This window comes from Alexandromys fortis, unplaced genomic scaffold (genome assembly GCF_014885135.2).
Source record: "Alexandromys fortis isolate MF-2015 unplaced genomic scaffold, M_Fortis_MF-2015_v1.1 scaffold_460, whole genome shotgun sequence".
Taxonomy (NCBI): domain Eukaryota; kingdom Metazoa; phylum Chordata; class Mammalia; order Rodentia; family Cricetidae; genus Alexandromys; species Alexandromys fortis.
Window position 1 is genome coordinate 18,962 of NW_026068327.1, and position 15,139 is coordinate 34,100.

The 15,139-nt window shown below is 53.7% G+C and overlaps 1 protein-coding gene across 27 annotated transcripts in view; it reads right to left on the minus strand.

Annotated features, from left to right (window-relative positions):
• Window positions 1–15,139, minus strand: part of Tnxb (tenascin XB) — a 58,853-nt gene that overhangs the window by 13,704 nt on the left and 30,010 nt on the right. For 4 of the 27 annotated variants that reach the window (XM_050132792.1, XM_050132784.1, XM_050132777.1 and 1 more), the window contains 9 exons: window positions 14,013–14,288; window positions 13,574–13,882; window positions 12,480–12,800; window positions 12,079–12,390; window positions 11,359–11,688; window positions 10,663–10,959; window positions 9,931–10,254; window positions 4,527–4,841; window positions 3,809–4,132 (listed from right to left, as the gene is read on the minus strand). The exons of 1 other annotated variant lie outside the window; for it this stretch is intronic. In XM_050132792.1, coding sequence (XP_049988749.1) covers window positions 3,809–4,132; window positions 4,527–4,841; window positions 9,931–10,254; window positions 10,663–10,959; window positions 11,359–11,688; window positions 12,079–12,390; window positions 12,480–12,800; window positions 13,574–13,882; window positions 14,013–14,288 — 2,808 coding nt within the window. The remainder of the gene's footprint in view (window positions 1–3,808; window positions 4,133–4,526; window positions 4,842–9,930; window positions 10,255–10,662; window positions 10,960–11,358; window positions 11,689–12,078; window positions 12,391–12,479; window positions 12,801–13,573; window positions 13,883–14,012; window positions 14,289–15,139) is intronic. 22 more of the 27 variants (XM_050132793.1, XM_050132782.1, XM_050132795.1 and 19 more) reach the window with 18 other exon arrangements.

Below are 15,139 nucleotides of genomic sequence, written 5' to 3' on the forward strand. Positions count from 1 at the left end.
TCAAACTATTGGAACCCTTGGTAACTGGGTAACTAAGGGGGAGGGAAGGATGGAAGACGACAGACTTTATGTCAGACCGAGAGGGAAAGAGGAGCAAATCCAGGATTCAGTTGCAGACAGGGTGTGAGTAACAAGTGAGTATGGGAATCTGCGCTGTTCAGGGCACACGCGGTATCTGAGCAGCGTGGACCGGGAAAGGCTTTTAAGCTGAAAATAACGAAGGAGCCTCGGACAGCCTTGCTTGTGCGGCTGTGAAATAGAGGCAGATGGGATTAATCTGAGAGGAGAAGGAGAAACTGTCATAAGGGCCCATTCCTCCTCGAGACAAAGACTGCATAACCCAAGGCAAAATGGGGAAGATCCATCCCTCATATGAAATGGCCCATATGAGCCATTGGGGACACTTCGTCCCATAAATATAAGGGCTTAAAGACCACAGAGGGGAGAAGGTGTGGCTGGAGGGAACTGGGAATGAGAGAGGCTATGCAGATGCCCAGTTTATGAAGTCAGACAAAATCATACACCCAGGAATGCTAAGAAAGAGATCTGTAGCCAGATGTGATGGTATGTGCCTTTGTCTTCAATCCTGGTGCTGGAGAAGCAGAGGCAGGTGGATCTCTGTGAGTCTGAGGCTAGTCAGGTCTATATAGCAAGTTCGGGACCAGCCAGAGCTATACAGTGCTTCAGAGACTTGCTGGGACCGGGGTGGGATGTGACCTTCATGGCTCAGAATCTCTGGGAGCTCAGAATGACTCTGAATGGTATGTAAACTCTTTATAAAATGCAGAAGCAATTGAGAGGGGGTGAGAGGAAGGAAAGGCAGACTAAAGGATTTGTCCCGGTCACTCAAAGGGAAACGTGACAAGATTAGCGTACAGACAGTTCCCACAAGGAAATGAGCAGAATGCCAAATGCTGTGGGAGCAGCTTTCTGATAGGCTCTACAGCCCAAGCAACAGCTCCCAGAAGACAGAAATCATAGGACAATGCAGATTTCAAAGGTTAAACTTGGGGCTGGAGAGATGACTTAGTGGTTAAGAGCACTGGCTGCTCTTCCAGAGGTCCTGAGCTCAATTCCCAGCCACCAGAAGGTGGCTCATAGCCATCTGTAATGGGATCAGGTACCTTCTGGTGCACATGAAGACAGAACACTCAGATGTAACATACGTGAATAAACAAAAGGTTGAACTTGACCTAGGGGTGGACAATTATCACCTCCAGAGCATACATGCACTTTTCTCCCTGCGAGAAAGTATGGATCCATGCGAGGGACAGAGATTAAAGGCCACATGATGGCTGGAAGCCTATCGGAACTGGAGACCCAGCTCCAATGGCAGGCGTGGTAGGTTAGAGTGCATGGGCCTAGCCGGGTCCTTCAGGAACATCCAGGGCAAAGAGATACACAGTGTTCGTAAAGAAACAGCAGCATCCTGGTATGAGGAGGAGGATGGTTCGTGGAAAGCATCTCTGTGTTGTGGGAGGCTAGACAGGACAATGTGCACTCCATCTATGCCCCGTATTCAATTCCCTCTCTCGGGATAACAACTGGTGGAGACGATGGGATCTTTGTGTACCTGAGCGTTGGCAATGTTTCTTTATTGGTAGCACCTTTGCTCTGGATCTCAAGTCCAGTTTCATGTTCATTTGGAATGGCTAACCACAGATCTTCAGAGCACACCCCAGGGCTGTCTTCATAGCCCTACATTTTGTCATGGGATGGGTCTGGGACCCTGCATTGTTATTCTGTCCACCTCTGGGAAAGCATTTGATGACAGAGATGGGATCATGCTAATCTCTGAATATTTTAAGTATCTGTAAAATCATCTGAAGAACAGGAAGGAATGAATTAAAGAGCCTAAAGGAAGGTGCCCTCTATGAATGGGAGGGGGCACTGCCAAAGCTATAAGTTGTGTAAGAGTCTGATGTGAGGAGTGGGCTATGATTCTATGAGTTCTTCAGACTAAGGAGGCCCCCGAGGTCCCACAAATCATAAAGCTATGGAAAACGCTGTTGGTTGCAACACTAAACTCAGTGGTGAATCCCTATTGCGGAAGACCCTGCACACTTGCTGCACGCTGCACACCTGCTGCACCCTGCACACTTGCTGCACCCTGCACGCCTGCTGTGCACCTGCTGCACCCTGCACACTTGCTGCACACTGCACACTTGCTGCACCCTGCACACTTGCTGCACCCTGCACACTTGCTGCACACTGCACACTTGCTGCACACTGCACACCTGCTGCACCCTGCACACCTGCTGTGCACCTGCTACACCCTGCACACTTGCTGCACCCTGCACACTGCACACTTGCTGCACACTGCACACTTGCTGCACCCTACACACCTGCTGTGCACCTGCTGCACCCTGCACACTTGCTGCACCCTGCACACTTGCTGCACACTGCACACTTGCTGCACACTGCACACTTGCTGCAGAACATGGAGAAATCAGACTGAGACTCCATTGGAAGCTCCCTTCTTTTGGCTGGCATTTGTATTCCTGACAGGCACCATGCAGGCTGATGTGGGAAATCCTCACCAACAGTCCTGCTTGTCTATGAACCCCGAATACTAGAGAACCATTATTGCAGGCAAGATGAGACCCCTGGAACAATGTGGCACAAGCATTATGGGAACAATAATTAGACTTCAAGTCTGCTTCCCGGGAGGGAACTCACGTCTTGTGCTGTAAACCAGGGCAAAAGCCTGGGGCTGGAGAAGACATAGGCTCCGATGGGGAGGCAACAACTACTGCTTTATTAAATGGATATGATATACCTATCGAATTCCCTTCTAAACATCTGTGTCTGCGTCCGTGGATTGTTGCCGCTACCAACACCAATTAATCATGCAAGGAACTTATTCCTTGCAGTTAGAGGTATACCGTATACCATGGGGTCTCATAACTGGTGAAATTACTGTCACTAGATAGCGGCTATGTCGTCATGGTCCAATACTCAGCAAAAGAAGAATGAAAACAACGAAGCATTTCTATCCTCTACTCCCAAGGCTCAGGGAACACTGCAGAAAGCGGAAAAATCTAAAGGCCAGAGGAAGGAACACAGCATTGTGCTGCTGTTTCTCAAGACCTGAAGCATTCCCTATTGGCGAAAAGCTCAGTAGAACTCAGGAAGTGGCCAGGTGTGGTGTTGTGTGCCTTTAATTCCAGTACTGGAGAGGCAGAGGCAGGCAGATCTCTGTGAGTTCCAGGTCAACCTGGGCTACATAGTGAGTCACAAGACAGCATAGCATGGCTATATACAGAGGCCCTGTTTCAAAAACAAAACACCTGGAAAGCAATGGGAGCTTAAAAGGCTCAGGAAGCAACTCACAAGCCTCAGGGAGCTCCTGAAACTTACAAAGTTCACAACGTCTGTCCCAACATTAGCTAAACATTAGCAGCTCCTTGCAGAGAGCTAGAGAAGGCTCCAATGATAGATCTTTCCTGAGCCATTATCCACATCGAGGTCAGCTTTTATGTAATACACCTGCATTTGAGTCACCCATGTTTCTGCAAGTAAACCTTCACCCATATTCTTATAAGTAACTCTAACGAACTCATGATTCAGTATGCCAGACTTGTGTGGAATACCTTGCTTGTTGTTTGTGCCCTATGTAGACTGAACAGCATTTAATATATATGATATATATCATATATATATATATATATCATCTTATATATCAACCTCCAGAAAAGTGAGGTGCTCACACAGCCTTGCTACTTTGAGAACAAGAGTTACCACAAAGATGGTAGAAAAAGGAATGAGAATGAGTCATCCCACACAGACCCATCTGACATTCACTCACCCGTCACGCCCACGGTGGACATGGGGCCCACACGCTGGCCATCATGGAGTCCATACAGGTTCATCTTGTATTTGCGCCCAGGCTCCAGGTCTCTCACGATGGCCTCCCTCTCCTGGCCCCCAACACGCACCACCTGGGGCCGCCCATCACTGTCCTTGTACTGGACACTGAAGGAATCAAAGTCTCCCTGGGGGACGGTCCAGGAGAGGCTCAGGGAGTCTGGGGACGATGCTGTGACAGTCAGGTCTCCCAGGAGCGGCTCCTCAGGGGGCTCTGGGGCCTCTGTGCTGGGTTCTGTGGGGCTGGGGGTCTCTTCCTCTGCAGCTGAGAAGGAGACAGACAGGTGAGCAGGGTCCCCACAGGTGTCCTATGCTCTTGAAGAGGAGCTATGGCTACCAGGGAGGTCCCAATGCCAGTTTAGAGATAGCCCCCTCCTGGAGTCTGGTGTCCCTAGTCGGCTGATGGCTGGCCAACACGCCCAAGCTCCTGGGTCAGCTGAGGGGACCCGGACACCAGCACAGCAAAGACCTTGGTGGCCCTGTCACAAGGGAGATCCGCCAACCCCGGGGGAGGACAGACAGGCTGCCACAGTCTTGCTCACAGCCAGCCTGTGGTACTGAGTAGTTCTTGGCCATTGATTTCCCAGTTGCTAGTCACCAAAGAACAGTAGGTTCCACTTCCTGATGGGTCCCACCCTGGTCTCCCACGGTCCACTTACCCGTCATCCCGACAACAGACACGGGGCCCACACGCTGGCCACTGTGGATGCCATACAGGTTCATCTTGTACTTGTGGTCTGGCTCCAGGCCGGGGATGGTGACCTGGTCCTCGTGCCCTGGCACCCGCACCACCTTGGGCTGACCATCCCCGTTCTTGTACTGGATCACGAAATGGTCAAAATGTCCTTCAGGGACTGTCCAGGAGAGGCTCAGGGAGTCAGGGGTGGCGTCTGTCACGGTCAGCTTGCCCAGGATGGGTTTCTTAGGGGTTGTGGTGGGCACTGCCTGTGTGGTCATGGTCTCCTCCTCTGGATCTGGACACACACACAGGAACGGATTAGGTCTTCTCTGTCCTTGCTTCCCATGTAAAGGACCATTTATAAAAGCAAAGCCCAGCTGGGTGTGGTGGCACAAGCCTTAAACCTAGTGCTGGGTAGAAGCAGGTGGATCTCTGTGAGTTCAAGGCCAGCCTGGTCTGCACAGGGAGTTCCAGTTCTGCCAGGGCTACAGAGTGAGACCTCGTCTCAAAACATAATAATGACGATTTAAAAAGCAATAATAAAAATTGAAAAAAATGCGTTTTTTAAAAAAATAGCAAACACACTGGCCTCAGTGGCTCCCCCATACCTTTCTGCCCTTTCCACGCTGCCACCCCGAGCGCCCCACCTTGACTGTCCCTCTCCTTCCAGCTGCTAACACCACTGACCTCGTTCCTCCCTCAGCATCAGCTTCTGCAGGGCCATTACTCGGAGCTTCTCTGAGACAGCTCTCCTCGTAATCTCCCTCACTAGGCTCTGCTCTCTGTCCCCAATCTGACCGTGGACCTGCCCCAACCCAGCTGCCTCCAGACTCGAGTGTCCCAGACTTTTGCTAGAGCCTTCCTAGCCACCTCGGCCACCGACCCGGGACCTGGGGATGGGTTACCATCTCCCATGACCCAGCCCTCCCTTCCTTATGCCCTCCTTGTCTTGCTCAGCCTTCCAGCCCAGCTCTGCATAGACCCATCTTTTGACCCAAATGCCAGCATTCTGCCCAGAACCAGACTTCCTGAGCTGCCCCCAGCGTATCCTAAGACCGTCTGAGGACATCTCATGAAATCCTTGGGTTTCCCCTGGACCATACTTTTCCTAGCCTGCTGGTCTCTGCGCTAGGTCGGATTTACTATTCCTAAATCTGCTCCCAAACTCGTGCCTCTTAGACTTCAGGTCTCGGAGGTTCCCTGTGAGCTGGCTGGCTTAGGTGTCCTTTGTCAGGCCCTGCCTGTCCCCAGGCTTCTCCACACAAGCCCATGTTTGTTTGACTGTGAACCAACCCCTCATTCAGGAGCCCATCATTTTTCCAGGGTCAAGGTTCCCCATTGATGCAGTCTGCACATGGGTCTGGCACCTGTAATTTTGTTGACACACTGGAGGAGTGTACAGTTAAGACCGCATCCCAGCCGGGCAGTGGTGGCGCACGCCTTTAATCCCAGCACTCGGGAGGCAGAGGCAGGCGGATCTCTGTGAGTTCGAGGCCAACCTGGTCTACAAAGGGAGTTCCAGGACAGGCTCCAAAGCTACAGAGAAACCCTGTCTCGTAAAAAAAAAAAAAAAAAAAAAAAAAAAAAAAAAAAAAAACACCGCATCCTAGCATCCTCTCACTGTTTCCATGGTGACAGAGCCTCTGTGAGGACTCATGGAGGCAGGAAGACTGCTGGACTACACATTCCCACGGAGTGCCAACTCCTTGGCTGTGAGGAGCCGTGCTGGCCCTCAGATACCTAGCCATTAAATGATGGGTCCCTAGGGTGGTTGGGGCAGGAGGAGGTGAACCTGTAAGAGGTGTGGCCTGGTGGAAGCCCTGGAAGAGGACAGTGAGGCTGGGCGCCCCCCCCCCACTTTCCACTGGCCTGCTGTGATGTGCTAGTCTATAACACTATCAGGCTCTGAAGGAACAGGGCCAGCCCACCAAAAACCAAGCCAAAGCAAAACTTTTATCAGTTGGTTATATCAGGTTCTTTTTGCTTTCGAGACAGGGTTTCTCTCTGTAACTTTGGAGCCTGTCCCTGGAACTCGCTCTGCCTCTGACTGCCAGCGCCGCAGCTGCCCGGCTATACCAGGTTCTTATTGCCAGAGTGAGGCTAATGCTGTATCTCGATAAGAATGCAGGCTAGAAGACCCCAGATGGCCCTACTGTACCCCGACCTGCGCTGTGGGAAGTCCCTGATGGTTAAGAGCAGAGGCTTCCAGGAAGTTGGTTACAGGGGGACAATTAAGGTCCAGCCCCCGCAGTCCTTCTCCTGTCCCCCAGCATCTACCACCGGGGCCACCCATCCATATTCTTGTAAAGAGTCAAGGTTCAGGAGTGGCTCAGGGAGTCTGGGGAGGATCTTTTGGTTACTAGATCCCTCTGAAGTGATACTCTGGGGGTTCTGGGGACTCCGGTCAGGGATCTCTTTCTCAGAGTCCTCTGACCTGGGAGGAGACTTGGGACCAGGCAGATGTTAAGGACATCCAGCAGATAAACTTCCCCAAGCAGAAGCCTGGGCTCATGTGGCCTCACAGTGGCCCTCTGGTCACCACAGACCGGAGGGCCCCGCTGTCCTGTCTTAGTCAGGCTGCCCTGCCACACACCTTCAGAAGGCAACGAGGCCGTGCGTGTCAGGAGCCAAAATACCGCTCATTTCCTTTGCTCTAATAATCCCATTTCTGGGCACTTATCCTAAGGAAATTATTAAGGGCAGGAAAAAGTTACAGCATGGAAGAATTTATAATGAGATTATTCCTGACAGCAAAATGTGTCAGGACTCAAATGACCCGTAACAGATGATCGGTTTTGTTACAGGGCTTTCACCAGAGAGCATCGGATAACCATTAAAATGATGATTAATGCGGTCACAAGGTAAATGACTACCACCAACTGGCGCTCAGAAAAGCAGGGGCCCGCTGCATGGGAGCACCTAGACGCCGCATGGGAGCACTCAGATGCTGCATGCAGAAAGCAGAGGGGGGCACTTACGCCATTGGCTTTGGATTGGTTTTGTTAGTGATCACTTACACCGTTGGCTTTGGGTTTGGTTTTGTTAGGGGGGCTCTTACATCATTGGCTTTGGGTTTGGTTTTGTTAGGGGGGCGCTAACACCGTTGGGTTTGGTTTTGTTGGTGGTAGGGGTGCTAGACATGGAAGCCAGGGCTTCACACAGGATGGTCAAGAGCTCGCAGCTACTAATGGCGGCTGTTGGGTCAAAGCCAGACCGAGTTTTTGCTCTCTAGTTTTCAAGCTTTGCTCGTGGCTGCCACGTTCTTCACACTACAAAAATTGCAGGCTTGAGAAGGAGTCATTGATGGGTGATGGGAGATGGGAAGGGGCAGTGATGCAGACGGAGAGGGAGGGAGAGGACGTGGGGACCGAGAGGGTGAAGGAGGAACGGGCCGTGGGCCCCTGGCCGCCCTCTCTACTTGCTGTGAGCTGAGAATTGCCCTTCTGAGGAGTGGCAGGAGGTAAAGAGACAGGAAACTGAGCCGTGGGTGAGGATCGGCAGCTTACCCCAGGTTGCAAACTCTCAGTGGCTCCCCAGTTCTCCCCACACCCCACAACCCTGCAGCCTACAGGACACACGTACAGAAACGAGACCTGTCAAGTCAGGGAAACTGTGAGATAATGATCGCTCCACCTAGATGGCCACCAGGGCACAGGAGACTCACAAGCTGGCCCCTCTGTGGCTGAGTGGCTTAACCCACCCCTCACAATGTCCCCAAGGATGGGGCCTGAGTGCACCTGTGATTTACCTGTCCCCTTGCTGCTTAGGGACTCGCAGATTTAATTTTCTCATAATTAGAAGCGAACAGCGTTGCCAGGGTGACAGGGGAGACAGATGGAGTGCTAAGGGAGAGAGGCTGCATTTTTCTGCTTTTCTGTGATTATAAAAGGAATGCGTGGAGGGGGGAAGAAATGCTTGCCGTGTTGGAACATTCACACAATGCAGAACAGATTAAAACAGGAAAAAAAAAACCAAGGCAACCCAGCAATGTGCAGAACGCCGCATTCCGTCTCTCAAGGCACACCGCCGTGGGCGCCGTGGGCTGCGCCTCATCCTGCTCCCCTGCCTTGCTGGTTATTGTCAACTGGTTGTGATTAGCGCCCTACGGAATCTTTGGGCTCTGCTGCCCCCTTTTCTCTCCCTCATCTTGGATTTTACTTTTTGAGGGAGGGAAGATTATTCTGACCCACACTTTGGGGGAGTGTTGGTCCATTGGGGAGGGGAGTGTGGTGAGACAGCCACATCATGGTGATCAGGAAAGAGGGAGGCGGAATCCAGGAAGGGTCCAAGCCAAGAGACAAGTCTAAGAAATGCCCCCAGTTAACTACTTCCCCCACCAAGCGCCCATTCCGACCTCTCACCAGCACCCAACAATGCCACACAGCCCTAGTCCATCACTGAACTCAAGTGTGTGTGTGTGTGTGTGTGTGTGTGTGTGTGTGTGTGTGTGTGTGCATGCTTGAGAAAATGTGTGGCCGTTGCTTCACAGGCATGAACCACTTATTTGGCACACAGTCTCTCGCTGGCCACCAATTTGTCTCAGCTGACTGGCCAGAGAGCCCTGGGGAGCTTCCTGCCTTTACCCTGCCAGCTCCGCCATTAAGAGCATGTACAACCCTGTCCAGCTCTTTTCCGTGAGTCCTGGGAATCAGACTCGGGTCCTCTACCTTCACATCAAGGACTTAACTCAGCCTAGAGCTGTGTGTCATTGTTTATTACGACGGGATCTCCCTCTGGAGTCCAGGCTGCCCTTGACATCACAGATCTCTGTGAGTCTGAGGTCAGCCTGGTCCAGGACAGCCAGGGCTATACAGAAAAATACTGTCTCAGTTTTTTATTTTTATCTTTAATCATGTGTTGTGCCTGTCTGTCTGTCTCTCTCTTCTCTCAGTGTGTGTGTGTGCGCGCATATGAAGCCAGAACCATCAGGTCCTCCTGGGGCTGGAATTACAAGCAGATGTGAGCTGCCTGACATAGGCGCTGGGTAACCAACTGGGGCTCACCTGCAAGAGCCTCCTTAACTTCTGAACCACGTGTGTGGTCCCCACGCTAAAGCATCACCAGGGTGCAAATGCTGTTTATGCCATGTAGTCACCCCTAGCTAGTACGCTGTTGAGTTATCTGCGTATGAGTGTGAATGCGACTTAAACAAAAACCCCTGCAACTCAGAAAGAAAACGGGAAAACACTAGAAGGTGGTTTGCTGTGTGAGTCGTCTCCCCGTTGGAGACCACAGCAGAGTGAGGAAGAGGCTGTGAACAAGGCCAAGGTTGTGCAGGAAGGACGTGGAAGGAAACCAAATCTTAGCCTCCTGGGAATGGGAAGAGAAGGTGGCCACAAAGCCCTGGAAGGAGACACGCCCCTAAAACCCCAGTTCATACTCACCTGTCACGCCCACGGTGGACACGGGGCCCACACGCTGACCATCATGGAGTCCATATAGGTTCATCTTGTATTTGCGCCCAGGCTCCAGGTCTCTCACGATGGCCTCCCTCTCCTGGCCCCCAACTCGCACCACCTGGGGCCGCCCATCACTGTCCTTGTACTGGACACTGAAGGAGTCAAAGTCTCCCTGGGGGACGGTCCAGGAGAGGCTCAGGGAGTCTGGGGACGATGCTGTGACAGTCAGGTCTCCCAGGAGCGGCTCCTCAGGGGGCTCTGGGGCCTCTGTGCTGGGCTCTGTGGGGCTGGGGGTCTCTTCCTCTGCAGCTGAGAAGGGAACAGACAGGTGAGCAGGGTCCCCGCAGGTGTCCTTGGTTCTTGAGGAGAAGCTATGGCTACAGGGAGGTCCCAATGCCAGTTCAAAGGCAACCCCCTTGGGGCCTGGTGTCCCTGGTCAGCTGACAGCTGGCCAACACGCCCAAACTCCTGGGTCAGCTGAGGGGACCTGGACACCAGCACAGCAAAGCTGTCTGTGGCCCTGCTGCCCAGGGAGACTGGCCAGCCCAGAAGAAGGCACACAAAAGCAGACCTTAGCGTTAGCAACGCAGGTCTGTGGGGCTGAGCAGATCTGGGGTGCTAACAGCACCCAGCCACCGATCCCTACCCAGCTGTCACCAAATAGTTTGAGTGTCCCCCTCCCAGTGGGTCCCACCCTGGTCTCCCATGTCCACTCACCTGTCACCCCGACAGCAGACACGGGGCCCACACGCTGGCCACTGTGGATGCCATACAGGTTCATCTTGTACTTGTGGTCTGGCTCCAGGCCGGGGATGGTGACCTGGTCCTCGTGCCCTGGCACCCGCACCACCTTGGGCTGCCCATCCCCGTTCTTGTACTGGATCACGAATTGGTCAAACTGTCCTTCGGGGACTGTCCAGGAGAGGCTCAGGGAGTCAGGGGTGGCGTCTGTCACGGTCAGCTTGCCCAGGCTGGGCTTCAGGGACGAGGTCTCAGTAGGTTCTTCAATAGAGTCTGCGGATGACAGAAAACAGAAGCTTTGTATTTCTGGAAGGAGTTCCCAAGTCCCAAGTCTCTGGCGTGTGGGTCAGAAGGAGGCTGTATCTAGGCCTGATCACGCTCTCTTCCCTGTTTGTAACCACCACCTCCTCCTCCTCTTTCATCCTCCTCCTCCCTCCTCCTCCTCCTCCTCCTCCTCCTCCCTCATCCTAACTGGGAAGCCCTCCTCCTCCTCCTCTCCCCCACCCTCCTCCTCCTTCATCCTAACCAGGCAGCCCTGCCCCAGATCGCATTTGACCTGAGGCATTGGAGGTCAGGGACAGGTTAGAGGCTGAGGAGTATTGGGGTTCTGCGTCTCTGCTGTAGGAGACAGTGAGGGCTCTACTTGCCTGAGACGTAAAAGACTTTACTCACACTCACCCGTCACGCCCACGGTGGACACGGGGCCCACACGCTGACCATCATGGAGTCCATACAGGTTCATCTTGTATTTGCGCCCAGGCTCCAGGTCTCTCACGATGGCCTCCCTCTCCTGGCCCCCAACTCGCACCACCTGGGGCCGCCCATCACTGTCCTTGTACTGGACACTGAAGGAGTCAAAGTCTCCCTGGGGGACGGTCCAGGAGAGGCTCAGGGAGTCTGGGGACGATGCTGTGACAGTCAGGTCTCCCAGGAGCGGCTCCTCAGGGGGCTCTGGGACCTCTGTGCTGGGCTCTGTGGGGCTGGGGGTCTCTTCCTCTGCAGCTGAGAAGGGAACAGACAGGTGAGCAGGGTCCCCCACAGGTGTCCTCAAATGAGGACAGAGTAGCCATAGTTACCAAGGTGGTTCTGAGGTCAGCTCAGAGATGTCCTCCATTTGGGGCCTGGAGTCCCTCCCTGGTCAGCTGACAGTTGACCAACATGCTCAAGCTTTTAGGGTGACCTGCTGTAACCTGAGTGGTTACCAGCATAGCAAAGGCTTCTTTGGAACCCCTGGCCCAGGGAGACAAGCAACCAAAGGAGGGTACAGGCTATAGCCTCGGTTGTAGCCAGTCTTGATACTGACCAGTTTTGGGCCACCAATCAATCTCAGCCCACCTAACCTGGGGGTCACCTCTCAATGAGTCCCACCCTGAGGCTCCCATGTCCACTCACCTGTCACCCCGACAGCAGACACGGGGCCCACACGCTGGCCACTGTGGATGCCATACAGGTTCATCTTGTACTTGTGGTCTGGCTCCAGGCCGGGGATGGTGACCTGGTCCTCATGCCCTGGCACCCGCACCACCTTGGGCTGCCCATCCCCATTCATGTACTGGATCAAGAAATGGTCAAACTGTCCTTCGGGGACTGTCCAGGAGAGGCTCAGGGAGTCAGGGGTGGCGTCTGTCACAGTCAGCTCGCCGAGGTGTGGCTTAGGCTCGGGAGTCATGGTGGGTGGTTCTGTGGGCTCCTCCTCCCAAGGCACTAGACACGGAGAGAGGGAGATGACCACAGGAACTTTTCTCTCTTTGGATCTTTGCAGCTGTTTAGGTCAGACCCAGTCTCTCACTTACCTGTCAGGGCCTCAATTTGAGCAGGGCCCACACGCTGCCCATCGTGGAAACCATACAGGGTCACCAGGTATCTGTGGTCAGATTCCAGACCAGTAAGGGTGATGTCACTCTGGTCACCTTCTGTATTGACCACTTTGAGTTGCCCATCTCTGTCAGTGTACTGAACCTCGAAGGAGTTAAATTCTCCTTCCATCAACACCCAGGAGAGATGCAGGCTGTGAGGCGTGGCCTCCTCCACTCTCAGCTCTCCAAAGCGGGGTACAATTGCGGGAGCTGAAGTCGTGGGGACCTCTGTCCAAGCTTCTGTTGTTTCTTTGGGGCCTGGATCAGAGAGATGGGAGAGCAGGTGACTGCTGTGTTGTGGACTTATATGTTGAAGCGGGGCGGCGGGGGGAGAGGTTTGGGGAGAGGTTTGGGTTTGGAGAAGGGAGGAAGGCAGAAGAAGAAGGGTTAGCAGAAGCATTTGACGTGCCAAATGCCAAGTAGAAGATTCTGCATTTTGCAGGAGTCTAAAATAAGGTGCAGAGAGGCCAACCCCAGAGGACAGGAAGCAATCCCAGTGGCTGCCAGGGCCTGGGGAACCAAGTGCAAAGAGGACCTTAAAACCGGGCAGGAGTGAAGCCTCCCTAAGGGGACCTTGTATCCCTCCCGTGGGCCATCAGACCATCAAAACAAACCCCACCCTGCCTCAAGTTAAATTGCCCAGGAATCCCATGCCGAGAGAAGGAAAAGGTTAAGGCTCCAGCCAGCAGGAAGGGTAACATGTCTCCTGGAAGGAGATGTCACCCAACAGTGACAGCTCGTCAGCCTGCCATGCGGGAGACTGGAACTGATGGGTGGGACCAGCTTTTGACTGGGTCTGCTTAGCTATAGATTCACCTCTGCTCTCCGTTTAAACCTAATGTCAAGACCCCAAAGATGGATTTGAGGGAACACTGGACCTCTTTGCTTCTCTTCCTAAGGTGGTCACATTGGATAAAACTTTCTTTCTGCTTTTTTCTATGACTTGACTGTTTGCTTGGCCAATGGAGGGCAGGTGGTCAGGCCCTGAACAGATTGGGGGCACAGGGGTGAGGGGAGTGTTTTGCACTTACCAGTCATAGCGATGACAGAAAGGGGACCCACACGCTTGCCTTCTCGGAGGCCATAGAGAAGCAGCTTGTACCTGCGGCCTGGGTCTAGACCAGAGACCCTGACCTCCCGATGGCTGCCCTCCACGGGCACCACCTGGGACTGCCCGTCCTTGTCTTTGTACTGGACGACAAAGGAGTCAAACTGGCCCTCGGAGACCGTCCAGGAGAGGTCCACGGAGTCTTGGGTCACACTAGTCACCTGTAGTTCATCCCCTAGGCGAGGTTTTGAGGGGGACTTTACTCCAGTGTGGTCCACGGTATTCATGGGCTCTGGGATGGAGACAGAGGCAAGAAATAGTTCAGATGGTCGTGGGCTGTGACCTTGATGGGCAGGGCAGGGAGAGGAGGAGTTGCTGCCGTAAGCTGGCCTGCTGCTCTGGGCCCTGCCTGGAAGACTCACCTGTGGTGCCCTCTGTGGAGAGGGGGCCAAAGCGCTTCTTTCCCTGAAGCCCATAGAGGAGGAATCTGTACTTGCGGCCTGCATCCAGGCCTGTGATGGTGGTCGTGCGCTCTTGGCCTGGTACTGGTAGCAACCGAGGCCCACCCTTGTCCTTGAACTGGACCACGAAAGAGTCAAAGTGGCCCTCGGGGACTGTCCAGGACAGGCGCAGGGAATCTGTTGTGGGGTCTGTCACCCGCAGCTCCCCAAGGCGTGGAAGGGCCCCTGGGCTGGCGGCTAACACAGAGAAAGGTTCTTGTATTTATTTTTTCCAAAACAATTCTTGACCACCTCCCCCTAGGGCTGGAAAATTCCAGAGTGGCCCAGTGGTTAGTGCCTCCCCATCCACTTTCACCACCCTCTCATCCACTTCCCCACCTAGCCAGAGCCTCCCCCACTTGACCCTTCTGTCCCGAGTCACCCCCGTATGGACACCCTAACTTCCCTGTTCATTTACTCCTCTCTGACTACGGTCTTTCTATCCCTTAGAGACTCCCTTTCTGCAGGGCACAGCTTACCCAGAAACCCCAGCTGAGTGACCTGACTGGCCTCCTGGGGAATTCCTAGGGGTGAGAGGCTCTCTTTTGGGGACAGACAAGTGGGGGAGGTGGGGTGCAATGGGGTTCAGTGTGGCCCAGCCTCCCATTTGACTCACAACACCCACACTCCACAGGGCTCAGAGGCGGTGTGGGGCTCGCTCCGTTACATGCTGTGGGGATTTGTGTTGGGAGAGACACACACAAGAAAACTCCAACAGAGAAGGGGTCCCGTGACTGCCAAGGGAGCCATCCAACTTGGGAAGGCGCCGGCCCGCCGCCCTCCTGGACAGAGCAAAGCCACTGACGGAATTGTTATTGCGAGAGACTTCTGGCAACGGGGAGCCCCAAGGGCCAGAAGATGGCCTGGACCAAACCCCAAGAAATGGTCCAGCTGGGTAGGGTTTCTCTGGTTTCCATTTTCCCAGGCTCTGAGAAGTCAAGGGAGGAAGGTGAACCTCTCTACCAGAAGTGGATGTGTGGACAGAGGGATGGGAGCCAGGCAAGAGCCAGCGAGACAAGCCAAACTCAGGCTGACAGTGGCACCCAGCT